The sequence below is a fragment of the Megalobrama amblycephala genome, linkage group LG2, assembly GCF_018812025.1.
Source record: "Megalobrama amblycephala isolate DHTTF-2021 linkage group LG2, ASM1881202v1, whole genome shotgun sequence".
Taxonomy (NCBI): domain Eukaryota; kingdom Metazoa; phylum Chordata; class Actinopteri; order Cypriniformes; family Xenocyprididae; genus Megalobrama; species Megalobrama amblycephala.
Genome location: NC_063045.1, coordinates 49,809,913 through 49,837,211, shown reverse-complemented (window position 1 = coordinate 49,837,211; position 27,299 = coordinate 49,809,913). Strand labels below are relative to the sequence as shown.

At 38.1% G+C, this 27,299-nt stretch overlaps 2 protein-coding genes across 4 annotated transcripts in view; one reads left to right on the top strand and one right to left on the bottom strand.

The window, feature by feature from the left end:
- alcama (activated leukocyte cell adhesion molecule a) overlaps positions 1–21,358 on the top strand; it is an 86,368-nt gene extending 65,010 nt beyond the window's left edge. Inside the window, exons 7-16 of one of the 2 annotated variants that reach the window (XM_048180165.1) lie at positions 2,187–2,311; positions 2,437–2,569; positions 9,577–9,689; positions 9,781–9,907; positions 10,673–10,794; positions 12,857–12,986; positions 13,803–13,829; positions 14,133–14,247; positions 14,515–14,638; positions 19,866–21,358. In XM_048180165.1, coding sequence (XP_048036122.1) covers positions 2,187–2,311; positions 2,437–2,569; positions 9,577–9,689; positions 9,781–9,907; positions 10,673–10,794; positions 12,857–12,986; positions 13,803–13,829; positions 14,133–14,247; positions 14,515–14,605 — 983 coding nt within the window. In that variant the 3' untranslated portion in view covers positions 14,606–14,638; positions 19,866–21,358. The remainder of the gene's footprint in view (positions 1–2,186; positions 2,312–2,436; positions 2,570–9,576; positions 9,690–9,780; positions 9,908–10,672; positions 10,795–12,856; positions 12,987–13,802; positions 13,830–14,132; positions 14,248–14,514; positions 14,639–19,865) is intronic. The other variant, XM_048180158.1, reaches the window with a different exon arrangement.
- A 65-nt stretch (positions 21,359–21,423) lies between these two features.
- Positions 21,424–27,299, bottom strand: part of cblb (Cbl proto-oncogene B, E3 ubiquitin protein ligase) — a 75,247-nt gene continuing 69,371 nt past the window's right edge. Inside the window, exons 14-19 of one of the 2 annotated variants that reach the window (XM_048180146.1) lie at positions 26,102–26,230; positions 25,964–26,028; positions 25,619–25,723; positions 24,554–24,709; positions 24,328–24,450; positions 21,424–23,158 (exon numbers count right to left, since the gene is read on the bottom strand). In XM_048180146.1, coding sequence (XP_048036103.1) covers positions 22,908–23,158; positions 24,328–24,450; positions 24,554–24,709; positions 25,619–25,723; positions 25,964–26,028; positions 26,102–26,230 — 829 coding nt within the window. In that variant the 3' untranslated portion in view covers positions 21,424–22,907. The remainder of the gene's footprint in view (positions 23,159–24,327; positions 24,451–24,553; positions 24,710–25,618; positions 25,724–25,963; positions 26,029–26,101; positions 26,231–27,299) is intronic. The other variant, XM_048180150.1, reaches the window with a different exon arrangement.

Sequence of the window (27,299 nt, the reverse complement as noted above, 5' to 3'; positions counted from 1 at the left end):
CATCAATGAACACAACAATAACTCTCATTAAGTTCATTATTAAAAAGTTTTTTTTATTTTTTCCGAGCGATTTCATTCTTCCAGTTTAAAAAGCAAAATTGAACCAAAGCAAAGTCCCTTTAAGAAAAGTCATTTCACTCGGCGGCCAAAATTCTCCGAAGCTGTTTTCCAAGCTTTCGATTAAATTTCATATTTGAAATCACCAATGATATCTGACAACAACTGTCTCATAAATTTTGTTTCTAAACGCTAAAATCATGACAAAAAATTTTTCGCTATTTTTCAGGCTGTATCAAGCTAATGCGCACACGCAGTCCTAAATGCACGTCTCGCGTCTCATTTCAGAGGCGCGCGTCTGACTGTTTCTATAGGAACCAGAGCTTCTAACGGCCGCTGCAGTGACGCGATGATTTTACCAATCGGCGACTGGCTCTTATTTAGAAGGCCATATTGCGCGTTGCACTTTCTCCCATTCAAAACAATACGAGTGACGCATCTTGTGTTATTCTATAGACCTTATGTAGCCCCGCCCCTTTTCAGCGTTGCGCTCGTTGTCTTTTGACTTCCGGTTTGTATTTCCACAGCGATATTACATTTATGAATGAACTGCTCGTTTTAAAATCTTCCCGACCTACTGACATTTGTTAAGACATCTGCTTTAAACATAACAATGCTCATGATAACTTTCATTAACTCTACAACAAGTAAATCCACTTAACCAACTAATTATTCTTTGACAGCGATGCCATAGAAATGTACAGAGCTACCGCAAAACGGAAGTTCAAAGACAATTTTATAAAGATGGCGGCGCGCTTGTTTCTCTGGTAAATAAGGTCTATAGTCTTTGACCGACGTCACGAAAAGTGAGGTATATGCGTTAATTCGGAGTGGTTATTGGCTGCTGTGGCTGGAGAGTATGCATTTACGTCATCAGTTTCTCCATATTATTCATGAGAATAAACTCATTTAGCAGAGAATTCAAATGTGACAGGCAAAAACTAAAATCTTGAAATCAGTTGTGTATCGCAGCAGTAGCCATTGAAGAAGAGCAAAAGATAGGCGAGATATGCTCCGTCTTTTTTCGAAAACACCTAGGTTTTTGACACGGGTACGGATATTTGCTTGAAGAGGACCCAGATAAACCAAATAATTGATTTCTTTTTTGATTCTTGTATTATTATTAAAAGCCAATATATTACATTTAGCAATTTAGCTGTTTTTTTTTCCCAAAGTGACTTACAAATGAAGAATATCACAAGCAATTTATCAGCCAAGAGCCAATGTTATTTATTATTATTTGTGTCTAAAAAAAAAAGGGATGCATAACAGTCATTCAGACTGCCCTAGTTAAGCTGTATGTTGTTTGTATACAGCCAGAAAAGACAATAAAAAGATGTCTATTTACAGAACCTGTTATTTTATTTATGGAAAGTACCAGTATGAGCTTTTTTTGCATCATCTTATGTATTATTTCGTGGTCTTTTTATATCTTCAAATTCAATTCAGGTAAGATGTTATTTATTGTGCCAGTAGATTCAGGCCACTTGTACACAAACCAGCACCCCCTAGAGGCGGATCTGCCTTATTAGCCCAGAGATGAAAACAAATTGGGATTGGGATGGTAGTCAAGCACTGGGGCTTTTTCTCTTCCCGAGATGTGACACGTGCTGTTTCTAGTGCTTTGATGCATTATTTGCTTGATTTTACAGCTGGTTTGAGGTGTCCGTATTCACGGGTATCTGCGTATCTGTACATCACCCAGTATATGAAGCCATCTCTTGAGTCCTGAACCTTGAATTGAAGGTCTCAGCTGGTAGCCAGGCTCAATTTGATGATTTTTTTTCTAGGTCTTGTCAGGCATAATGCCAGTAACCGAGTCTGCTGTAGCGTCACTCTCTCTCTCTCTTATCTGAATGCTGAGAGGTTTGTTCAGTGCCTCAGGGTGAAGATGTGATGTGAAATGCTCTGTGGCTGCTGGGCGAGAAAACGAGGGCGAGAATGAGAGACTGCAAATGGTTGTGGAAATGAAGGCGTTTAAGCCCCTTGGGGTCTGCAGAATGGCGCGGTGTCTTAGAGAATGTTTTTTTAGTTGCTTGCTACATGTTGGAAAGTCACACCGCATCCCTGCAATGACAACCATCATGTTTTTTCCTAATGTTTGTTTTCTCTCCTTCTTTCTCTTTCAGACCCCACTGAGAAGGTCAATCTACAGGTTATCTCTCAGAGCCCCATTAGGGAAGGTGATAACGTGACACTGAAATGCCAGGCGGACGGAAACCCTCCTCCCACCAGCTTCAACTTCAACATTAAGGTGAGAGATCGCCAGCCGTGTCCACAGCAACCATGCCAGTCTTTCATCCAGGGTCCTGCTGTCTGCCCTGTATCCTTCCCTACAGGTTAATTACACCATCTCTTTCTCTCTCTTGCCCTTTTCAGGGCAAGAAGGTCACGGTGACTGACAAGGATGTCTACACTCTGACTGGCGTTACCCGAGACGACAGTGGCTTGTACAAGTGCTCCCTTCTTGACAACGATGTAATGGAGTCCACTCAGATCGTCACAGTAAGCTGTGAGTGGGAAAAATATGCTTTCTTCTTCTCTATCTCTCTCCCATCTCTCCCTAAGGGCACCTACACACTAGAGAAAGACCTGATGGAGCGTTTGACAGATATGGAAAGATCTTTTTGAGGTTTTGGAATAATACAGAGAATTGGAGTTCCAAATGCATTCTCTGAAATTCTGTTGGTCAGTGCAGCAAAAGTTTCATGTTTCTCAATGTTTGGTCACATGACGGAGCTTTACTTTCACAAACTCTTCGCAAATATGGCAGAAATAGTACAAGAGGCATGATATTTTACCATCAATTCCATCATAATCATGATAGCACCTCAAAGTGCATATAATGTAACAAGGATTACCATATTGTTCCGAATATAAGACCCTGTCCACATGAACACGGGTATTTTCAAAACCGCAGCTTTTTCTATGAAGTTTGGCCGTTTGTCCACACGTAAACGCAGTATCAGGTCACTGAAACTGAACATTTTTGAAAATCCCTGCCAGGGAGAAGATTTTCAGAAACTTCTTCAGAAAAGATTTTCAGAAATTTTACGTTCCCAGAACATTTTCAGAGTGTCCCCACTGGTAAGGACGTTGCCTAGTAACGTTCCCCGTACGTTCAGAGACGGTCATGATGTGGAGTTCTTTTAAGGTTTGGGGGACGTTATTTGGTGGACCTTCACAGAACATTCAAGATGTTCTCTGAACGTTTAGGGAACCACTTTATTTGGAAATGTTCTCAGAACGTCCCTGCTGCCCTTGTCAAAAAATTGAATTGAAAATTAGAGCTAAATTGACTAACAAAAGTGGCTGTTCAAACAAAAACTAATTTTTCTTAAATGTCTTACAAAAAAAGCTCTTTATAGGTAATTCCTGGATTAATATTATGAAACTTTTTCTTTAAAATGCAAATGTCATGCAGTAAGTCATTAGCTGACAAAAGCACATGCATGAGCTAATGTAACTGCTGTATCACTGCACCAGCAACTACACAGTTACTGCAGCCTTTAAATAAAGCAACATGCTGCAGAACATCAGTGTTTCTGGATCATCACTGACTGAAGCACAGGCGCTACTCTCCAGCACAATGGTAACCTCACAAAACTCGGATAACAGAAACAGAACATTAAACTCTAACAGATCTCTCTAGATCTCAGCATCTTCACTTATTACAAACCACTCTGACTTTATTTCTTTCATTCAAATCTTCTTAATGAGGTGTTGATGTTTTATCAAAATTTATAAATGTCACCATTTCGGAGGTAAGGGCTTGCTTTAGTTGGGCTCTTGACGCTTGACATTTTGATTTTACATTTTCTCCAATTGTTGTAACTGTGTGTTTTTAATGCACATTTGTTGCAAAAAAATTTGTGAGGGAAAAAAAACCTGATCAAATGGATTTAGTTGCTCATTGTTGATGATTTTACTATCATACAGTGGCCTTATTTACTGATCTCTGAATATTTTCTTCATTTTTTGTTGTAGTCCTATAATACATAAAATCTTGTCCTGCTTTGATATTTTGAAAGTTTTTATCATTGTGCAGAAATGATTCAGACAGGATCATGTGTCATTCAGACTCACACAGGCATCAAGATTCTGTGTATGAACCTCAACAATGGTGACAATTTTCAGATAAACAGATTAACTCTGAACATCACAAAACAAGCTACTAAAGTCACATTGAGCCTTTTATTGTCACCATTGTTGAGGTTCATACACTGATTTGTGATGTCTGTGTGAATGCAAAACTATCAGTTAATACACATAGTTTAGTCTCTGGAGAGGATCAGTGAATCGCAATCATTAAATAACCCAATTCATCTGATCAGAAATTCTCTTGTGGTTTTTGTTATAACAAGCATGCTTTGGAAACACAGTTAAAGCAGCCAGAGTAAATCTAAAGGTAAAATGTCAAGAATCAAGAGCCCATCTAAAGCAAACGCTCGGTGACTTCAAACTTTATCGTTTTCTGTAAAACACCCATGTAGAAGGCGGCATCCACGTGACCTTGCGCAACTTTGCCTAAAAGTTCTCTAAAAGCAGGGGTGGGTAAACATTTAGAAAGACAATTTACAAATATCACTAAAAATATCATGATATCATGGATCATGTCAGTTATTATCGCTCCATCTGCCATTTTTCACCATTGTCCTTGATTGCTTACCTAGTCTGATGATTCAGCTGTGCACAGATCCAGACGTTAATACTGGCTGCCCTTGTGTAATGCCTAGATCATGGGCTGGCATATGCAAATATTGGGGGTGTACACCTCGACTGTTACGTAACAGTCGGTGTTATGTTGAGATTTGCCTGTTCTTCGGAGGTCTTTTAAATAAATGAGATTTATATAAGGAGGAAACAATGGAGATTGAGACTCACTGTATGTCATTTCCATGTACTGAATTGTAAATTCAATTTTCAATTCGATGGCACCTTTAATGAGATAAATAAGTGATTAATTGAGTGATGATTGACCATTATTGAAGACACCTGATGATAACAAGCAGAATCACCAAAGGAGAAAATCAAAATTTTTAAGTTACCATCATCAAGGTAAGGGTTCGTTTTAGTTGAGCTCTTGACCCTTGACTTTTTAGTATTAGATTTTGTTTGGGCAGTTTTAACTGCATTAAGACCAACCAGACAAGCAAAGTTAAAAGATGATCAGGTGGTGTTGGTTATGTTTTCACACAATCATTTTTTTTATCTGAATCACTGAACTCATTTAGAGCCCAATCTCTGAGTTAGATTCACATTATTGATTACAGCAGAAGATCAGCTTTAACAATACAAAAACATTTTTTAAAGTTGTCCTTATCACAAAAAAAAATAAAAATTAGGCACACACAGACATCAAGAATCAGCGTATGAATCTCAACAACGGTGACAAGCAACATATTTTGATAAACAGATCAACTCTGAACATTAGAAAACAAGCTACTAAAAAGTCACAGAAAAACAGCAAAATTTAAATATTGAGAATAAAGAAAATTACTAAGACAATTCAGCTCATAATTTATTCATGCAGCAATGCATGATGGGAGGCATGGATGAATTTTGATTGGTGGCACCCAGAATGCATTGCAACATGCTTTATTATTCTCACCATTGTTGAGATTCACAGTCTGATTCTTGATGTCTGTGTGTTTAAATTTTTTTATTTTTTTTTTTTTTAAATCAGAACAACTTTAACAATACAATTTTTTTTTATTTTTTTTTAAGTTCTGCTGTGGAATCACAGTGCTGCTGTAATCAATGTAAATCTAACTCAGAGATTGGGCTCTAAATGAGCTCAGTGATTCAGATCAAATAATGATTGTGTGAAAACATAACCAACACCACCTGATCATCTTTTAACTTTGCTTGTCGTGTTGGTTTTAATGCAGTTAAAACTGCCTAAACAAAATCTAATATTAAATAGTCAAGGGTCAAGAGCTCAACTAAAACGAACCCTTACCTCGACGATGGTAACTTAAAAATTGTGATTTTCTCCTTTGGTGATTCTGCTTGTTATCATCAGGTGTCTTCAATAATGGTCAATCATCACTCAATTAACTCAATTAATCGCTTATTTAGCTCATTAATGCTTCAGTGGGTGGAATAAAAATATGGCAGGACTTTTACTCTCTGACCCCTGGACTACCCATCTCTGTCTAAAAGTGACGAAAATTCTGAACCATTTGGGAAGTTATCAGAACGTCCTATAGTAATAGTCCCCTAAACATTCCCAGAACATCCTGAATGTTCCCTGAAGGTCCACCAAATAACATCCCCCAAACCTTAAAAGAACTACACATCATGACCGTCTCTAAACGTACTGGGAACGTTACTAGACAACGTCCTTAACACCAGTGGGGACGTTCTGAGAATGTTCTGGGAACATAAAATTTCCTTCAGGATAACCTGTTACCTAGTAACATTCCCAGAATGTTCAGACGGTCACGATGTGGAGTTCTTTTACGGTTTTGGGAACGTTATTTGGTGGACCTTCAGGGAACATTCAGGACGTTCTGGGAATGTTTAGGGAACTATTACTATAGGACGTTCTGATAACTTCCCAAATGTCCTCTTTGTAACGTTATTGTGCGACTATAAAATAACCAAAATAGAACGTCCCCCTAAACTCACATCGGGAACGCTATTAAATGACCAGCAGAGGACCGTGTGGGAACGTTCTGTTAATGTCCCAAATGTCCTCTTTGTAACATTCTTTTTTGACCATAAAATAACCAAAAGAGAACGTCCCCCAAAAGTCATATAAGGAACCTTAAACTACAGCACTTTCATTACCAAAAGAGGATGTTTTAGGAACTTCCCGAATGTTCTGTAAAGGTTCAGAATTGTCGTCACCTTTAGAGAACTTTTAGGGAACGTTGCGCAAGGTCACGAGAACGTCACCTTCTACGTGGGGTGTTGTCGTGTAGCCGGTGAAACCGGAGATTTTGGTTGCGACGTCAGAGTGCGCACTGTTATCTCCTTTGTTTGACGTCAGATTGCGCTCCACTATCTCCTTTGTTCACATGAGGCGAGTCTGTGCAATGGCGGATATAGCCAAAATATTGCTGCTAATAACTGTGCTAATAGGGCTTTGATTGGCCAACATGGCTTCACGGTTAGGGTTATATCGCCACCTGTTGGTTTGTCATGCTCTTGACAGCACTTCATAACATGTTTTTGTGTGGACGGAGATTTTTTTTTAAACTGTGCTTCTGTGTATGAGGTTGTTTGTTTGTTTTTTAAACGAAGGAGGAAAATTAAATTATTAAATTACACCTGATTATTAAAATACACATGTACGTGTGGACTACGCCTAAGACGACTCTGATTATAAGATGACCCCCTTTTTTCAAGATGTACTTTTTTTATAAAGAAAATGCTTTTATTTGAAAGTAATTTTCATATTGCATATTTTTCAAATGTTATTTTTTTGTATTGAAAGTATGGTTAATATGGGTAAAATGGTAAAATCTCATTGTGAAAACCATGTAGCCTGTAACGGTAGGAATCTTATTTAAATCTAGGTACCTTATTACATTTTAAAATAACATACATGGGTGATTGTGAATGCACATACTAATTGTGATTGCCCATCAAAGTGTTAAAGTAAGCAAGTGCAAGGTTTATAAGTTTATAATTTTATAAGTTTATAATTTATAATTATTAGAGACTAATATAAATAAGGAATAATTGACTCCGGGCCGTTGAATTCTTAGAATATAATGCACACCCAAAGTGGTAATGCGGCCACGACATGAAGCAGAATGGCTGCCTGTTACACCTCGGGTGTGCATTATATTCTAAGAATTCAACGGCCCGGAGTCAATTATTCCACTTATACTACGGGTACCACACCTCCAAAATACTGTTCCAGTGTTGTATTTCAAGACATTTGTTAGGTTTTTGTCCTTAAAACACTCTTTTGTGTGGGACTAATTTCTAACGATTCTCATCTCAAGCTGTTTCTGATTCCAAAATGTCATTTCAGAACTAGTAACGGAAGCTTGAGCCTTGATAGCAGAATAATACTGTTGATTAGCGCAGTGAGAGAGAGAGAGAGAGAGACTAAGCATATGTAAATTAGCGTCTACTAATAGTGAAATAAGATTATCTACCTTGAGAACCGCACAGTTGTCTCTCACGACAGCAGTGTCTCTACTAATAGCGAAACTATAAGTTTATCTACCTCGAGGACCGTATAGATATTACCTCGCTGGTGAGTCATGTATCTTTTAAGTTGCTAAACTATATTACTGATTAATTCATCAGAGCATCGCTAACAAAATGTTTCTGTGCGAGTGTGTGTCCGTACTATACAGTGCGTGTGTACGTTTGAAAGAGAGAGAGCACAAGAGAGTATGCGCTTTCAGGACGCAATAAAACGTATTTTGTGGCAAAAACCATGACACTAATTCGCCGTTTTCATCCTGTTGTTTGCTATATTTATTTGTTTGGTCGGTGTCGTTGCAGGATTTGTTACTTTTCGGCTGTAAGGATATTGAAATAACTGAAATCATTTACTAACCAACGCCTTGACTAAATGGCACACAGGTTTCACCTAGCCAAATGAGAAATAACATTTACATTTATAGTTCATGAATAAATACACTTAAGCAAACGCGTTTAAAATTGTACAAGCATTTTCTGGGAAAATAAAAAAACAAAAACGTTTGGAAATATTAGCTACCTATTCGCTATGTCTCACTTTCGTTTTACCTGTTTTCATAAATGTGGAATGTGTTAATATGAATAGGCCTACTATAAAGATAATTTTATCATGTTTTTGTAATTACCATATAAAAATGGGCGTAAAAGACAAAAGATGCAGCGTTTAATATCTAGCAACATTAGCTCACCCAAACTTAATCCATTGTTTGAGTCAGTGTTGCTGTAGTCAAGCCTGAATAAACTGACTCAGCCGCTGAACAGATGAGCATCCAGAGTTCACCAAACTCTTCCTTTCCAATTAATTTCTTCCTTTATAGTACGAATAACTGCACGGGTGAAACGTTAATCAATTCTATCTTCAGTAGGATTAGCGAAGGGGGTGGGACACCAGGCAGACAGCTTAATTAGGAGTTTTTGACTCGAGTTTGAGGCTGCTACGGGCTTCTGCACGCTGATAAAGCTCACAATCTCTTGGCCTTTCAATAATTCTCATTGGGGTGAGTGTGTGCGTGTGTGTCTATTTGGTTCAAAAGGCCTGATGATCTCCATAATGTGGATTTAGTGACGCTTCGGTTTGGAGATTCAGATGTATTTCACGGCATCTGTGCAGCACGGTTTCAAAGCGGGTGGCATCTCAGACGTGCGTGCGAGGATAGAAAACAATGTCTCAGGCAGGAAAAAGGGGTGCGAAAAGGACCCCTTAGTGCTTTTAGTTGGCAGAGAGATGTGATGTTTTTCAGCCTCTTCAGTGGTTGAGATATTTTGAGGGACAGGTGTACAAAAAAGGAGCCTGCAGCGGACTGATACACACTTGTCATCTCTTATTTTCTTTCTGTCTCTCTCTTTTAGTTCTGGATGTAAGCCTCACTCCCACAGGAAAGGTGTTAAAGAAGCTCGGGGAAAACTTGGTTGTGTCATTGGAAAAGAACTCTTCTAATGAAGCAAAGGTGACATGGACTAAGGTAAGAGATTGTAAGGAATCTAACAGATCTGGGTCAGTTCATTTTAGTACTCCAAGTCATGCTAAACAAACTATTTGTTCAATTTCCCCAGGATAACCGTAAACTAGACAAACTGCCTGAATTCTCTCAGTTGTCGTATAACGACGCAGGCCTGTATGTGTGCGACGTGTCCATTGAAGGAATCAGACGCAGTTTGTCCTTCGAGCTTACTGTAGAAGGTATGATTTATTATACACACTTTTATTATAGTCATATTTCCAATAAATAAAAAATAAAAACAAAAAAAAGGATTTTTTTTTCAGTATGTATATACTAAAGCTACATGATTCTGGATAAATTAATTAACAATTTTTTTGTTTGTTTGTCTGTTTCAACTAGATATCACGATTCTCCCATGATTCTTAACAGACAACTAAATAAAATAACACAGTTTACTGGAGTTTCTGATAAAATGTTAATTGCTGCAGTCTATTTAAATAATTAGAATGAATTATTTAAAAAAAAAATTGGTTTGAATGAATGATTCAATAACTCACTCATAAAGACTTCACTTGTTTCATTACTGGATGAATCAGCGTTTTTGATCAAATCTCTTGAATGAATGATTCAATGACAACTACGTCATTTGTCGCCACCTAGTGGTGTACCAATGTAATCGAGGGGATCTGAAAAAAGTGGATCTGCTCTATTTTGTTTGCTACCATAGACATCAGTGTTTATATCCGAACTATAAACTTTTATCCCAGTACTTCTGTGACTATTTGAATTATTGTAAGAGAGAAATAATGATACTGTGTAGTTGAAAAATCTGTTTCTGAAGCTGTTTACCTATACATAACAGCTGCTTTCTCTGGTTCATCGGCAGTGCAAACACAGATTTGAATGTTCCGGATTGAGATAGCAATCTTTTAATTGTACAGCTCTAATATATATTATATTTTTGTTTATTGATATATTTTTGTTATATATTATATTATCTCCAGGTGTTCCAAAAATTACAAGTCTGACAAAGCATCGCAGCAATGACGGCAAACACAAAGTCTTGACGTGTGAGGCAGAGGGTTCGCCTAAACCTGACGTGCAGTGGAGTGTCAACGGAACAAACGTAAGTCATCGTCACTGTCAGACTGAATATAAACTGAATCTGACCTGATTTGTTCATCACCGACATTACCGTTGTCCCGAAAGAACCTTGTACCTTGTACATTTTTATGCGAGAGGGAAAGATGCCCAGATATTTCACTTGATTCCGGTCTAGAAAAGATGAAAGGTGCACAGGTGTTTGAAGTCGCAGGTTTTCAGCACCCAGAAGGGAAGAGCCAACTTTCAATTTACGTTTTAAAGGGAACAGTTGTCCTGGGACACAACTGTCTGGAATCACATACAAAGCCTTATTATTCGTCCCATGTTCGGGAGACTTTGCTTCTGTCAATCTTTTTTTTTGACAAGAAGCAAATTTCCACAGAGGCCCATCTGTCTCCCAAACTCCTCTCTCTGCCAGCTCTGAGGGGAGTTGATGACTCTCCTTGACTTTACCCCACACCGTTTTCACTTACTACAGTCGGAAACACTGTGCTTGTGTCTTTGCTACCCCAGATATTCCAGACATAGTGTGTGTGTCCCATGAGTCACAGTGTTTGGGTTTTGATAGAGAGCAGTCTGACCAGCACTCACCGTTACAGTACCGCAGGCACACCCTGATACAAACACACACAGTTAGCTCTTTCCTGCTTCTCAGTGTCTCGCTGGTCCCAGTGGATGCATTTCAAATGAATGAGTTTAGATCTGGTGTGCTTCCTGTAGGGTTATGGAGTCACACCCTGTGTACTTTGACTCCTATAAAATCCAAGACAAGTGTTTATTAGTGCTGTAAACATACAACCATTTATTACACACTTAGTTCACTGTAGTTTTACAAAATATCAAAAATAATACATCCTTTTAAAAGCAAAAATGCAGTAACCAAATTATTATTATTATTATTATTATTTAATTTAGATTAATTTGGTATAATTTCTTACTTCATAAAATATAAATATATAAAATATTAAATAAATATTAAATTAAAATAAATTAAAAATACAAACCAGTTAAAATAAACACAAATTTAAAACAATTACAAAACTAAATTAAAATTCATGTTTCCATGTTTATACACATTACAAAGTTTGGGGTCAATATGCTTTTATTTTTTTAAGAAATTAATATTTTTTATTTAGCAAGGATGCATTAAATTGATCAAAAGTGACATTAAGGACATTTATAGTGATACAAAAGATTCCTATTTCAAATAAATGTTGTTTCTATTTAATATAATGGTTTCCACAAAAATCAACTTTTTTAACAGTGATAAAAATAAGAAATATTTCTTGTATATCAGCATATTAGATTGATTTCTGAAGGATCATGTGACATTGAAGACTGAAGTAATGATGCTGAAAATTTAGCTTTGCCATCACAGGAATAAATTACATTTTAAAATAGGTTAAAATAGAAAAGTTATCTCAAATTGTAATAATATTTCAGACGTAGAAAAAAAAAAAAACTTACCAACCCTTTTACCAACTTTTGAACGGCAGTGTATAATAATAATAATAATAATAATAAAAATGTGTTTATATTAAATTGGGGTTTGGTTGTGTCTTAATGGCTGCTTATTTATGGTATATTTTGCTGCTGATTTGCTGTGTGTTCCTGTGGATCACAGTGCTGGCATTAGTAACTCATCCTGCGCTCTGTGAGGGGTTCAGCACTCACTGTCTGCCTTAATGACACGGATATTGAAGTGTTTTTGTGATGGAGACTCATTTAATGGCTGTGTGATTACTGACAGTGAGATTTTTAGCTCCACACTGCACTCGTTCTTCCAAACTCTGAGGTGTGTGTGTGTGTGTGTGTGTTTGCTGTGAGAGTTTCCATTAGCGCTGGGTGTGGTGCAGAGTACATGATACTAAATAAGCTGAGGATCGTTCGCGCCCTCTAGTGGTGAGGTGTATTAAATAGCGCCTTAAGCAAAGAGATCCTACATAATTAAGCCAACTTCACATTAACCTTCTTAGAAATTATTGCTGACTCTTGCTTTTTATTATTTTTCTTTTTTAATTAAATATAAAACATATATAGAAAATAACTTTCCCATAAACAGAAAATGTCTGTTTGTCTTGCAGGATGAAGCATCATATGTCAACGGGAAGGCCACATACAAACTGACCGTGGAGCCCAGTAAGAACCTCACCGTCAGTTGTCACGTGACCAATAAACTCGGATACGACACTAAGGAGATTAGCGTGTTTTCCCGTAAGTACTGAACGCGCTGAAGGGGTTTCCCGCTTTAAGGACCGCTTACTAACCACTCAATCGACCCCTTTAAAAAGGCTCATATTATAGGGCTGTCAAGAAGAGATTTAGATTAATAAGACCCATTAGGCTATACTTAAGATGGTTAATAAGACCTTATAGTGGTTTGGGATCAGACACACTTGTATACAGTGCAAAAACACTGAAATAGTTTATTTGAACAGAAATAGATGAAACATACTATATTATTTTGAGCATTAATGACATGTATTTTGTTCATGGCAATAGACTAGTTTGACAGCCCTGATAAGTAGATGCCATATCTAACATCTCTTATGTGCATGTGAGGAGATCTGTGAAAACTAGCATGTTTCACACAGTTTTGCCTGTTGCACCATTCAAACGCAGGGTGATTTAGTTGACTAGTTTAATATTATTATTAGTGTCCTGGTGTGAACACTGGAAAGACAGGGCTGGCTGCTCTCTCTCAGGTCCTGTTGTTCACTCACGGGGCACGAGACGCTCTCTTTCTCTCTTGGTTCTCGCTTTGGCTCGGGTTTTGTTTGTCTGTGTCAGGGTGCTTGGACTGCTATCTTTTTTCCTCCTCCTTCTCCTCCTCTCTTTTCCGACCGCTATCGCATGCTTGTGGTCATCTTCCTTACTAGAATCTGATTGGACAATACTTACTTCTGATTTAAATCAGTTTTGCATCAAACCACGGTTGGGTGGTGGCTTTTTTCTACCAAATTTGTTTTAAAATGCCAGTTTGGTTTAATTTTGCACCCAAAGTTAATTTAATTTTATATCTGATTTCAGTATTTAAGGAGGACAAGCACAAACCAGGTAAGATAATCTGATTTCATTCACTTGAATTTCACTTAAAATGAATTAGAAATTAAGATCATGAGTCGGAGGGTGTCAAGCATCCTGACATCATGCAAACTTTGTGCTTCACGTCTTTAATCGTTTCTTTTAGCTGCGGTACCTGCAGAAATATGTCATCTTGAAATATTCTTAGCTTTCATTTTTCCCAAGTAGTGGGATTCTGTCAATTATTTTTTTCATTTCCCAGGATTGCCTTTCCCTGTCAAGAATCATAATGCTTTAGAGGAAATCATAAAGTGTTTATCTGTCCATCACCCTTAGAAAAAAACGAAGATGGTGCAGAGCAGGCCAAAGTGATTGTGGGTGTCGTGGTTGGACTTTTCCTAGCCGCTGCTCTGGTGGGACTCATCTACTGGCTCTATATCAAGAAAACAAGGTAAGACTGAACATGACTTTGCAAAAACAAGTAGAGTATGAAAAAAAAGAATATATTTCAGGCCCAAATTATCTTCTATGTTTAAATTACAACCTGTACTTTAGATGAAGTACATATGATTGCAGTAAAAGTCACAGTATCTGCTGTTATACATCATCATGATTTGTTCAGATTGACAAGAGAAGTGAGTGAGTCAAAAATGGTCTAGCCGCAGAGCTCAGTTTGAAATGTGCTGAAAGATTAATCAAGGTAAAATTGTTCTGTTAGACAAGGCAGTTGGAAGACCGGAGAGAAGGAGACAGGCACTTCAGAGGAGAGTAAGAAACTGGAGGAGAACAATCATAAAGCAGATGTCTAAAAGAGCAGAGAGGCGTCAAAAGGAATGAAAAAGGTGAGGATTTTTTCTCTTGCATTTTGGACATTTCAAAGCTCAGAGCCGGGTGTAAAACTCACACCTGCCAATGGTGGGTGAATTAAGAAAACTGGCACTAATATTTTTTACTGGCCATGAGACTTGCATGATATTTGAAATGAATACATAAAAAATCTAGTTATAAAATGTAATACATTTTCAATTAAATAGTGTATATGTATTACTAAAATGTATTTATTTTTGAAAAAACAAAAAACTGTCATGGCCAGTAATATTTATTTTCAGTAAAGATGTGCAATATACATATGCACACACATGTAATTCACTGGCAATAAATATTAATGACCATTTAGGGCTGTGACGGTGGCAAATTTTTACTACCGCAGTGGTAAATCACCAACAACCGCCGGTGTTGCGGTGGTGGAGTCCGAAGGGATATATATATATATATATATAATATTGTGTTAGACTTGCGTTTCGCCGTCATTTTGATGGACAGGATCGTAAAAAAAAATCCATCATAATCAATATTACCCGTCATTTTAATTTTTATATTTTAATGATAAGACATTTTATTCACGAACTTACAGGATAAGCAAATAGGCATAGGATTGCATTTATTTATACTATGAAAAGAAAGTTGATCAAAGACAAGCTGTGTCACTTTCAGTTTTCATCTTGAACTCTTGTCATGGATTGTGCGTGAATGCGATCATCCTTTCCTCTTTACTACTGTAGAGAACAAAATAAACATGAATGAAAATAAAAAAATATGTTGAAAGATACAGTAGCTTACCGAAATCTGTATCACGTCAGTTCAGTCAGTGTTGCCAACAATGTCTCCTAACATTATACCTCAGAAAAGCCATTCGTTGACCATAAACTTATAGTCAGCAAGAAAAATAGAAAAACTTAATTAAGTAACGTTAAGCATGCATAAGTAACTTTATCATTATACAATTTACTTAAACTGGGTGCTCGTCTGTGTGTAACCCATAGACTGTAAAAAAATATGGACGTAGCGTCCGTGACGTCACCCATAGAGTTCTGAACAGCAGTTTTGAAGCGAAAATGAGGCCGCGGCCATCTTAGCTGCGCGTCACCGCACGTCACTCCCGGATAACTGAAAATGGGCAAAGAGGCGGGGAGGTGGTTTGAGCTGATATGACTGGTTGCTGAAACCACGCCCGCCTAGCTCGACGTGACCATGTTAGCAGCAAAGGAGCTATCTATCTATCTTAGATACGATCTAAAATATTAATGAAGATAAGTTTTATCATCAGAACGTTCTAAAGGTTTACTGTCAATCTACGGTGTTTTTTAAGATATAGATGCTCCAACACCAGTAGTGTTGGGTGTGCAAATAACAACATGGAAAATCAAATGGGACTTCATACCTTTATAATGAAATAGAGATCGCGAGATGAATCCAATCCGTGGCACTTGGGTAAAATATGAGTGTCCATTGCAAAACAAAAAAACATGTCACATTTCTTCTGAATGATCTGCTCTCTGTCATTGTTCTTCAAGAAAGGATGCAATCTGAGCAGCGTTTATGTTGTAAAACTGTATACGATCGTATCTAACAAACAAATGAGCCCGTGTCCAAAGTATATTTTTTTTCAAAATAGTGCAGCAGTTTTAGTTATAATATCCAAGCAGTGCTGTCGGATTTTGATATCCTCCCGCCATTGTCATTGTAGTAAATCTCACAATCAAAACTTTCAGCCAATGCCACGATCCAACAACGTGTGTTCTGTGTCTCTTCCCCATGCATGCACATCTACACAGACACACATCAGTCTCGAATATTATGCAGCAAGCCATATTTTATAATTGTATAAAATAATCGAACACAAATACGGCTGAGATGCCAAATTCAGCGGCAGCTGAGGTAACATGACGGCTCACAGACAGCAGCGCAATCTACCTGTCACTCAAGTGACCACGCCCTTAATTATGCAGAACTTTAAGGCTTAATATAATTTAAACGGATGAGTTATAAAAAAAATTCACCCCCCTCAGAGTTGTCATGAAGGGCAAAAATAGCAGTATAGACCAAAACCACAATTTGAACCAACTTGTAAACATGTTTTTTTCTGCTATAAACTTGGCCAATTTAACATGGGACTCTATGAGATTCTGCTCCCTTTTGGAGCCTGTCCCTAGCGGCCAGTCGATGAATCGCAGTTTAAGTTACTTCCGTGTTGGCTTCACGAGAGAAAGGGGGAGGTTGCCGCTTGGTGTAACCAAGCGCATCGTTTTCATTTTAATCTGGAGACTGAACTCGCGCTCTGCTGCCACACTGGTGCGCACTCACCACCTACTGGACATGAGTGGGAATTACAACAATCTTACATATAAACTACATAATCTGTCAAAATGACGGACGGATTTTTTCCGTCACTGCTACACAAATTCCATTAAAGACGGAAAATTTTCAGTTAACGCGATCTCTGAGATATATAAATATATATTATATATGACGTCACACTACCGCCGGTGACACTCCACGACCGCGGTGGCGCGGTTGTCATGCCTACCGTCACAGCCCTAATAACCATATATATAGACATCTGAAGTTTTCTTCTAAAATGAGCATTTTTATCAAACTCATTCAGGTTCAGTAATTTCACTTTAATGGCAATCAATAGGTCCTTTTCATTGCCATTAAAGTGAAATAACTGAACATAAATATAAAAGCTTGATAAAAATGCTCATTTTAGAAGAAAATTTCAGATGGCTTTTGTATCTTAAGTCTTTTATATATATTATATAGGTAATCACAGCGTGCTGATATACAGCCATATCGCACGGCTACTCGTGTGATATTGCGTTTATACAACAGTTCGATGGCACGAGTGTGTAAATAAATAACAACAACGGGGTGTCTCTAAAAACCTCTTTTGTGCAGCACTACTACTTCCTTCCGCCACGGATTCAAATCTCAAATTGACAGTTGGACCAAGCCTCCGTTACTAATTCTAAAACGTCACTTTAGAACTAGTAACGAAGGAACGTTGAGCCGCTTCATCTCGTCTGTGCAATGCAAAGGTAAATAAAGATCTGATGTTTGAAAAAAAAAAAAAATTGTAAAGCGTTTTCTTTACTCAAAAAACACTGTCTATAAAGGGAAATGTTTTATGCATTTGAAGAGCGGAGAACAGCTCTTCGTCTGATATTTCCCGTCTAGTTGTAGTCAATATGCTATGCTATATAAAGGATGTAAGTTAATTATTATCATATTTAAAATAGCACAATTCGACTTGCTCTGGAACAAATAATAGATTAATAAGACAAAAGGTTGCCCGTTTTATGTACTAAAATTGAATTATGTCTCTTGTTTAACCACTATAAGTACACAAGCACTGAACGGCCGCTGATGCCCTGGATCTCGCATCTCCGAAAACGTCTAAACAAATTGTAAAATAGGCGCTATTATTAAATATGAGTCACATATTTCAGGTCTAAAAAACTCTTAAAACTACAGTTCGTGGTACAACAAATGTAGTATTTGCAAAAATTACATTGGATTTGCTCGTCCGCTATGACGGTCACTTCTAGCGGAGTGATACAAACGGTGAAAAGGTAGGAGTGCTGTTATCACTGAAATATCGCATGGCTATCAGCCAATCAGATTCGAGAACCAGACAGAACTGTTCTGTGTGTGTGTGTGTGTGTGTGTGTATATATATATATATATATATATATATATATATATATATATATATATATATATATATTACAGTTTATTCACTATAGTTTTTTTTACTTTTATTATTAGTCAAAAACATTGCAGATTATTGTCACTCTGAGTATCATATACAAGTTGAGTCAGTTTCCGCTTCTCACAGATAGGTAAGGAACATTGTGACTGATTTGAAACTCATTTTCTCATTTTGGTGGCTTAATGTGAGGAATCTTTCATTTGTCACACCATGGAGGCTTAGGTGATGTTATTTTTTCCACTGAGGTAAAAGGTGTTAAAATTTGTGTTAGTCATGACAGATGTTTTCTTTCATAGATGGTTGTGCATGTCTTTCATTTGAATTGCACATATTTTCATCAGTGAGATTTCAGACCACTATTCTTACAATGTGATGTAAATAATAGTATATTGCAGCAGAACCTTGTATTTGGCTTTGAAATAAGTGCAATATTGAGTATGCCAACTCAATATTTTAAATAGTTCACTCAAAAATGAAAATTCTGTCATTAATTACTCACCCTCATGCTGTTCCAAACCTGTAAGACTTTCATTCATCTTCAGAACACAAATGAAGATCTTTTTGATAAAACTTGAGAGCTTTCTGCTCCTCCATAGATAGCTATGCGATGCTTCGAAAAGTTCATAAGAGATTGGAAAACTAATCCACATAGGAATTGAGTGGTTTAGTCCAAATTTTCTGAAGAGACACAATCACTTTATATGATGAACAATTTGAATTTAGGCTTTTATTCACATATAAACAATCATCAGCTCACACATCAGGGGCCTCATTTATAAAATGTTGTGCAGAAACCATTCTAAATTTGATCTTACGATCATTTTTCAGATGTGCGTAAGATTCATAGAATGAACGTACACACAGAAAACGAGCGTACACCTCTCTTTCGGATGTGAAATCTTGGTTTCTCCACGTTTTAAACGGCACCTAATTAATGTCATTTAGATATAAAAGATCACCAGTCATCGTCCAAATCCTTAGCGAGCTGCAAGAATAGCTTCCCAGACAGCAACATAGTGTGGCCCAGATCCGGTCCACATCTGATACATGTGGATTACATGCAGACCAGATGTGGGCCGGAAATGGGCCGACACTATATTGCTGTCAGGTTTAGATTTCCCAAAACCTGCAGTAAAAATCAGGCTTTTGATTTGAGACCAGGAAAAGTGCGTACGTCTGCTCAGACCCTGACGTGGCTCTAAGCACTTTCCCACGTCAAAGTGGACAAACTCGCTTAATTCATATGTATTAATTTTATGATGTCTGTATGAACTTTTTGAAGTGTCAAAGTGTCAGTTGTGTAGCTGTCTATGGAGGGACAGAAAGCTCTCAGATTTCAGTAAAAATATCTTCATTTCTGTTCTGAAGATGAACGAAAGTCTTACAGATTTGGAACAACATGAGGGTGAGTAATTAATGACAATTTTCCTTTTTGGGTGAACTATCCCTTTAATATCAGGCTAGTCTTTTCTTCTCATCTTTCAAATCACATGTATTGTTTTTGTGTGTCATGTCAGGTATGAACCAGGAAAGAGGCCTTGTCACACTGAATGTGCAGTACTACACACTTCAATCATCTAATTCCAGACATCTGATTGGACAGCGACGCCTCCTTCAGGCTGCTCGTTTGCGTCACGCATCGCAGAATGTTTCCAGAATATTTCCTACTCCAAAAGAACAGTTTCCTAAAAGAAAAAAGAAATGAAATTTCCCCACCACGATCCAAGAGTGTAAAAGAGAAACCACTTGTGTTGTATATTTAGTCTGCACTGAGGACTGCATTTACTTTTGATCGATTCTGGATTTTTCTTTTTGTGTTCCCAGTGAATGTTCTCGTTTCATGCGCATTGCTGATGTGGTGGGCACAGCTGTTTTGTTCCCCCTATAGTAAAAAAAAAAAAAACATGTAAATTCGCTGTACACTTTTTAGGTCTGTGTAAATAAGTCAGGGGAGTACGTTCGCTCTGCTTAACGTTGGGATTATTGAAAAAAATAAGGATTGTGAGACTACATATTGAAATTGCACAGTCCCTCATCAAAAACTCCTAAGATCGCGGTCGGATGCTGGAAGAACGATGAATTCACTGCTGTTACACATCTGTTCGCTCATGTTTTATTTATTGGTACCTCTTTATGACACTGCCCCGTGACATTCATGTTATTTCCTCTAGTTTGAAGTGGCTGAGTAGTGAAAACGGGTTTAGAAAATTAGCATAGCGTAGGGAAATATCCTGCTACACCCAGTGGCCTTCAGGTTGCATTGCATGATGTCATAGTTGTAGGGTTTTGGACACGGCCCGCTAGAGTTTAACGTAGTGACATTGACGTGACTCGCATATAGTATAAATAAACGAGCAAACATCCGCTCTCGGTATCAGACTGGGTGGTAGCGACCTTGCATGCAGAGACTTTATTTTTTTTGGTAGGAAGTAAATATAAAAGAATAGCCCCTTTATATTGCCTTAACAGAAAGAGTCAGTATCGGAAGGCAAACTTCAGTCAGTATATTAATGTGAAACCTCATTGTATAGCCTTTGTTTTGCACTTCCCTCAGACTACAAAAACTGCATCTTTTTTGTTTTCACACATCATTTTCGATGTTTGTCAGGTTGATGTCCGACACTGTAGTCTTTAGCGATGGTTTGAAGCATTGTTCCGTTCACATGGTTTAAAGAGGCTGTAAATATGTTTGAATGTCTTGTGTTTGGCTATTTATAAAGTGTGAGAAATGCAAGGTTAGCTGTGCTTCTGCTTAGTCACTAAAGAGACCCTTATTATTTAAACTGTAATCTCACTTTGTCACGTATACTTAGAAGAAACTCGGCTTTCGCCTGTTTTGTTTCATCTCCACAAAGGAGTGTTTTGAATGTTCATGTTTAGCATATTTTGAACCATCAGGTCAGCAGTGAAACCAAAGAGGGTAACCGCAAAAGAAGGCCATAAAGTATTGTAAATACTGACTTTTGTTTTTGTACTTTTGTTGACAATAAAGTGTACATTTTGAAGAAAATATCTGGATTTCTTTTTCCATGCACAATGATTTAAAAAAAAAAAAAAAAAATCACATGCAGCAGATGTTAATACTGGCTTTTATAAAACATTTTTTCCACAAGAACAGATCACGGGTTACATACATTACTGAAAGATGAAAATAATCTCAGAGAAAACTTTTAACAAAGTATAAATTAATTGCACACATCACTGCTTTTTAAATGATCCACAAGGCATTTTCCAACAAACACATCTCTCATAAAAAGAAGAGGGGAAATGAACAGAAACCGTTCCCCTGCAGACCTGTCGAAGGCCACGTCCTCTTCCGCTAGAGGGTCCACTCAGTTCTCAGACTTTCAAGTGTAAGATGGAGAGCGAGACCAGTGCAAAAATGAAGTTTCAAGTTCAAGAGAAAACCTGATGGGGAGGAATGACACAGCCAGTGGGAAAAGGAGTCGAAGCGGTCCAGCTTCCATTCCCAGAATTCCCAAAAGGCCTTGAATGAAGTCGTCGCTGGAGTGTCGCTTTAAATCTTTAGTTTGTGAGCATCACTATTATGTCAAATTCAATTTGACGCCATTAAAATGCGTGTTTTTGGTTTGTTTTCTGCACGTCCAGTTCTTGTTTTTTTTTTTTTTTTTTGCATATGGCGTCAGTGCAAGTGGGCACCGAAAGAAGGGAAGGGTAAAGGTTTAGGTGGCTCCCTCCTGCACTGAATCGAAAATAAATAAGGGACTGATGCATTCCAAAGGGATGCAGACATTCGGGTTTGTTTTATTCACGAGTTGACAGGCCCTTCTATTTACAGAAAATGAAACCACCATATTAGCCCTTGCTTGCTAACGCTGGAATTCACTCAGATCTTGAAGGCGTCCGTTAAGAGTTGATAAAAAGCTAAAAAAAAAAAAAAAAAAGCGGACAGAAAGAGAACTGTGAACCTGATATTCGAAATTCGTCTCTTTCTGCCTCAAACGATCTGATCTGGTTTGTCATGTTCACGGCGAATTAATGAGATAAAGGAGACATGGTCACACCGAGAGCCATTACTGTGAAATTCATGATACCCAAGAGGCCAGGAACGAGCGACTGGATGTGTGTATATGTGTGTGTGCGGCAGCAGCGGTGGCAGGAAAGGCATGAACAGCCCGCAGACACTGGCAACACAAACAGAAGCGTTCAGAGCTGCTCTCATTTCCGTCCAGCCAATTCGAGAGAAATACAAACATCACTGCTTTGAAGGATGTAGCAATCCCACCCTAAAATGTGGCTGGACACCTCCAAATATGAAAAATCCAATTTCAGTTCCTCTCTTCCCGAACATCCCGAGCTGTAATGACGATGACCTGAGTGCTGCAGATAAGCCACGTCACTGTAAACACAAGGCTTTTTTTTTTTTTTTTCATAGGATGCCGTCGTTACAAACGCAACACTCCGTTAGGATCCTTTTGGCAAAAAAAAGCACACGTTTTCGTCTCGTTTGTCGGGTGCGCTAAACGAAAGCAAGCGGAAGTCAGCCTGCGGCTTGTACACTAAGAGTCAGTCATAGTTTGAAATTGTATTGACACGGGCTACAGGCCCTGCCTGGGGGCGACTAGCGCAAACTCCCGCAAAATGTTCCGTGCCACGTCCACTTTGTTCTGCGCGATCATCAGCGCTCGTTTCACATCTTCAAAAGAGTAGCCCTCCCCCATCAGCTTGGCGATCTTGGCGTCTACGTTCTCCCGGGACGATTCGTGCGGTCTTCTGTGGATGTCTGGTGGGATGATCCTGGGAAGTGGTTTTGGAGGTCTCTCAGGTGCCCTGAAGCAATCTCCAGCCACTGTAAACAGGAAACAAAGAGTGTTTAGTCAAAATGGGCCATTGAGAGTGGATGGTAGCAGGCCGACTAAAAAGACTCGGAACGCATTAAAAACCCATTACGGGCTAATAATTAATAATTCATTGTGCGCATTCATCTCGATGGCTAATGGCTTCATTTAATAAACCTGCACGGCTATTATGTATTCATAACAACACACTGTGCTCACAGCTGTTTTATCAGGATATTACGGGTGTATTTTTGGCTCATTCTAGAAGTGTTAGTCATTTTTTTCAGCTCATAATTATTGCATAGGTTGCTTTTATTCGACTAAATACACAGTAAAAACAGTAATGTTGTGAAATATTACAATTTAAAAGAACAGTTTTATGTTTCTGTATTCTATTTGAATATGTTTTAAAATGTGATTTATTCCTGTGATGGCAAATCTGGAGTCATTACTCCAGTCTTCATTGTCACATGATCCTTCAGAAATCATTCTAATATGCTGATTTGCTGCTCAATAAACATTATTATTATCATTGTTGAAAACCATTAAGCTATGTGGAAACTGATACTTTAAAAAAAAAAAAAAAAAAAAAAAGTTAAAAAAAATTTGTAAAATCATAAACATATTTACTGTCACTTTTGATCAATTTAATGCATCCTTGCTAAATAAAATCTTAAAAAAACTGACCAAAACTTTTGAACTATAGTGCGTATTAATATTAATAAAAAGTATTAAAGGTAAAGTTCACCCAAAAATGAAAATTCTGTCATTAATTACTCACCCTCGTGTCGTTCCAAACCCGTAAGACTTTAGTTTATCTTCAGAACACAAATGAAGATCTTTTTGATGAAATCTGAGAGCTTTCTGTCCCTCCATAGACAGCTACGCGACTACCACTTTCAAGCCCCAGAAAGGTTGTAAAGACATCATAAAAGTAATCCATGTGAATCCAGATCTTCATTTGTGCTCCAAAGATGAATGAAAGTCTTACAGGTTTGGAACGACATGAGGGTGAATAAATGATGACAGAATTTTCATTTTTGGGTGAACTATACCTTTAAAAAGGTACACAAACTACCATTGAAATGTTTATTTTAGCTTAGCTTAAACTGTATAGACCAATCATCATCCAAGACAAAAACTATTTGCTTTATATCAGCCCTTATGCAATGAGTAATACCTGAGGTGGGAGGCAGTTGATCGTAGTCTTGAGGAGCCCTGAACGGCGTCTTCATGTTGTCACCGGTTAGTCTCCGCACGGGAGGATTAGGAGCCGAGTTATTCAATGTGTCTATGAACGTGTCTGTGAAACACACTGGTAATTAGACATCAAATACAACCCCAAATACAGCAGTATTTGATAGTTATACTATATTAATAGTCAGATACGTGGGATTTGGCCTCACCAGGGCTGAGCAGGAAGTGGTCGTGTCCAGACGAGGGGCGGGCAGGTCTGGGGTAGGGTGAGGAGGAGGAGGGTTCTGTAAAACTGTTCCTGATGGGGGGAGGAGGAGGAGGCTGGGACGGAGGAAGAGAGTTGAAAAGGTCTTCCATTGGAGACGCTGGGAGAACAGAGAGAATGAGAGAGAGGTTGAGTCTTCCTACATGCCTCAGCAGTTCCTCTTCTCACCAACAGATGGAGCTAAAATATCATTCAGGCATGAATTGCATGTCTTCTGAATTTTTTGTTTGTTTTGAAGAAATGTTTCTTGAGCACCAACTTAACATATTAAAATGATTTCTGAAGGATCATGTAACACTGAAGGCTGGAGGAATACTGCTAAAAATTTAGCTTTGCCATCACAGGAATAAATTACATTTTTAAATATATTCAAACACAAAATGGTTATTTAAATTCTAATAATTTCACAATAATACTGTTTTTACTGTATTTTTGATCAAATAATTGTAGCCACAGATAATTACTGACCTCTAACTTTTGAACGGAAGTGTAAATCACAAAATTAACAGATTTATAACTTGTGTGAAACAGAAATAGAGTTCATATTTTTGGGAAACTGCATTTTGGTTTCAATTATTTGGCTAAAAGAATGGATTTTAGTAACTAAGCAGTGTAATATACTGTATTACCGTAAGTTTATGACAGTAGTATGACTGAATTAAACTGAAAGGCAAACTGATGTCTTCATGAATCTGTCTGTATAAAATCAAACAAGCTAAAAACAAAGATTTATGGAAGTGAAGGTGAATAAACGTAAAAAAAACAAAAAAAAAGATTTCATCTTGAGTGTCTGAATAGAAGCACCACACAAACACACCTCAACTACATCCAACAGCTCATATAATATAAGCTAATAATGAGATTTAGTGACTCAAAGACTGCATTGGTGTTCGCAGCTCGTTTTGTGTAACCTAGTGCAATAGTGAAGGCAGAAACCAACAAATGAACACCACTAAACAGTCAGCTAATCAGGCAACCAATGAGATTGAGGCGCTGTGTCATCGGCTACCTTGAGGGGGCAGTAGAATGTCGTAGTCTGAGGGTGTCCTGTTGTGCAGGGGGCACTGTGTGGTGTGAGCCACACCCGAAATCAATGAACCAGAGTCAAGCCCACCTGAGGAACACAACACACAGTTATACTGACCTACAAATGGCCTAAACGCCATGTCAGCAACAACTGACTCCAACAACCACTGGCCGCCACATTTAGGATACTTTAGTCCCTGATGCTACAAACACACACAAACTCCCACAATCACACTAAAAGATGGTCATACAGAAAATGAAGATGACAGATGAGAGATTGTGTGTACTGTATATGTGTGTGTGTGTGTGTGTGTGTGTATTCTCTCACCGTGCTCTGGAGGTTTATGTTTCTTTATGTCTGTGGAGAGATCCGACAAGCCATTTTCTAAAGCCCTTTAAAGAGAGAAAACACATTTAATTGGATGCTAAAACAGTCATTGTTTCACTACTGCGTCTGTGTGTTTACCTGTTGGGGATGCGGAAGGGGATGCAGACGGGCGGCTGTGTGATGCAGACGGGATGTGATGATGGAATCTGATACTCGTCCTCCACTTTTTCTGTCAGACTCCGGTGGCTTGTGAAGGGGTTGGTGTGTCTGTAGATAAAACAAAACTTATTAAACAACATGTACAGGCACAAATGACACCACAGAATCAGAACCACGCAATCCCATGATGCTTCAGGCATAAGATGGGCTGAAGATCAGGTTCTCTAACCACAGAAACAGCATTCAGCCTTAAGTTTCATTTTATGTGTTTGCTTAATTCAAAAGTAGTTGCCACAATGTTTGGGAAGTTTTAAGTGGCTTAGGAATTCAAAATGGTTGATAGGGTGCTCCAGATGGTTGCTAGGTGTAAAAAGAGCCCACACTCTTTAATGTATTAAAAATACTCCTAACACTTAAACCACATCATAGCAATGTAGTTTTGAGCATTTTGCTTTGTGGTTGCTGTGTTTATAGACTATATGATATTTTGGTCTATATATTGGGCTTGTTATGGGAGCAGACCTTCACTCAAACCACATGATTTGAGACATGATTCATGTATGTACCATGGAAAGTTTGAAACAGATCTGAACAACTCCTAACTCTAAATATGAATTATTGCATTAGCAAATACTCAAATAAAACCAACTCATGTGCTCCCAAACTACAGAAAAGTGTGGAATAACCATATGTAAATATTTACATAGATGACAGCATTATAAGTGATGCCGCAGCACTCTTGGAAAAAGGCTCTTTGACGGGGATTTGGACGATGTTCTCCGCCTTCATGCTGACTCACTGAAACAAGCACTCTGCAGTGTGTGAGCTGGACGCTGTGAGATTAGCCAGTTTAATCACGTAATGCTCTAACTAAAGAGTCACAGGCTGGGCTGAAGTATGCAAAGACGTCCAATATTTAAACAGACTGGCACCTACTGGGGGGGAGATAGGTTAACTAGCTCTTGCTGGGATACTATGGGCGGTTTTCCAGGCAAACTTTAACTGCTACCGCAATGCACCATTAGAGGGCGCTTTAGGCACTTAATCTCCATGTGTTGATGAAGCGATTCATTAAAAGATCTTTAAGTGTTTCGAAGTGTTCCTTGTTTCCAAGACATCAAGAGAGTGTTTATGGATGTACATTTGCCAAGTCTTTAACAGAAGCCAACCAAAGCAG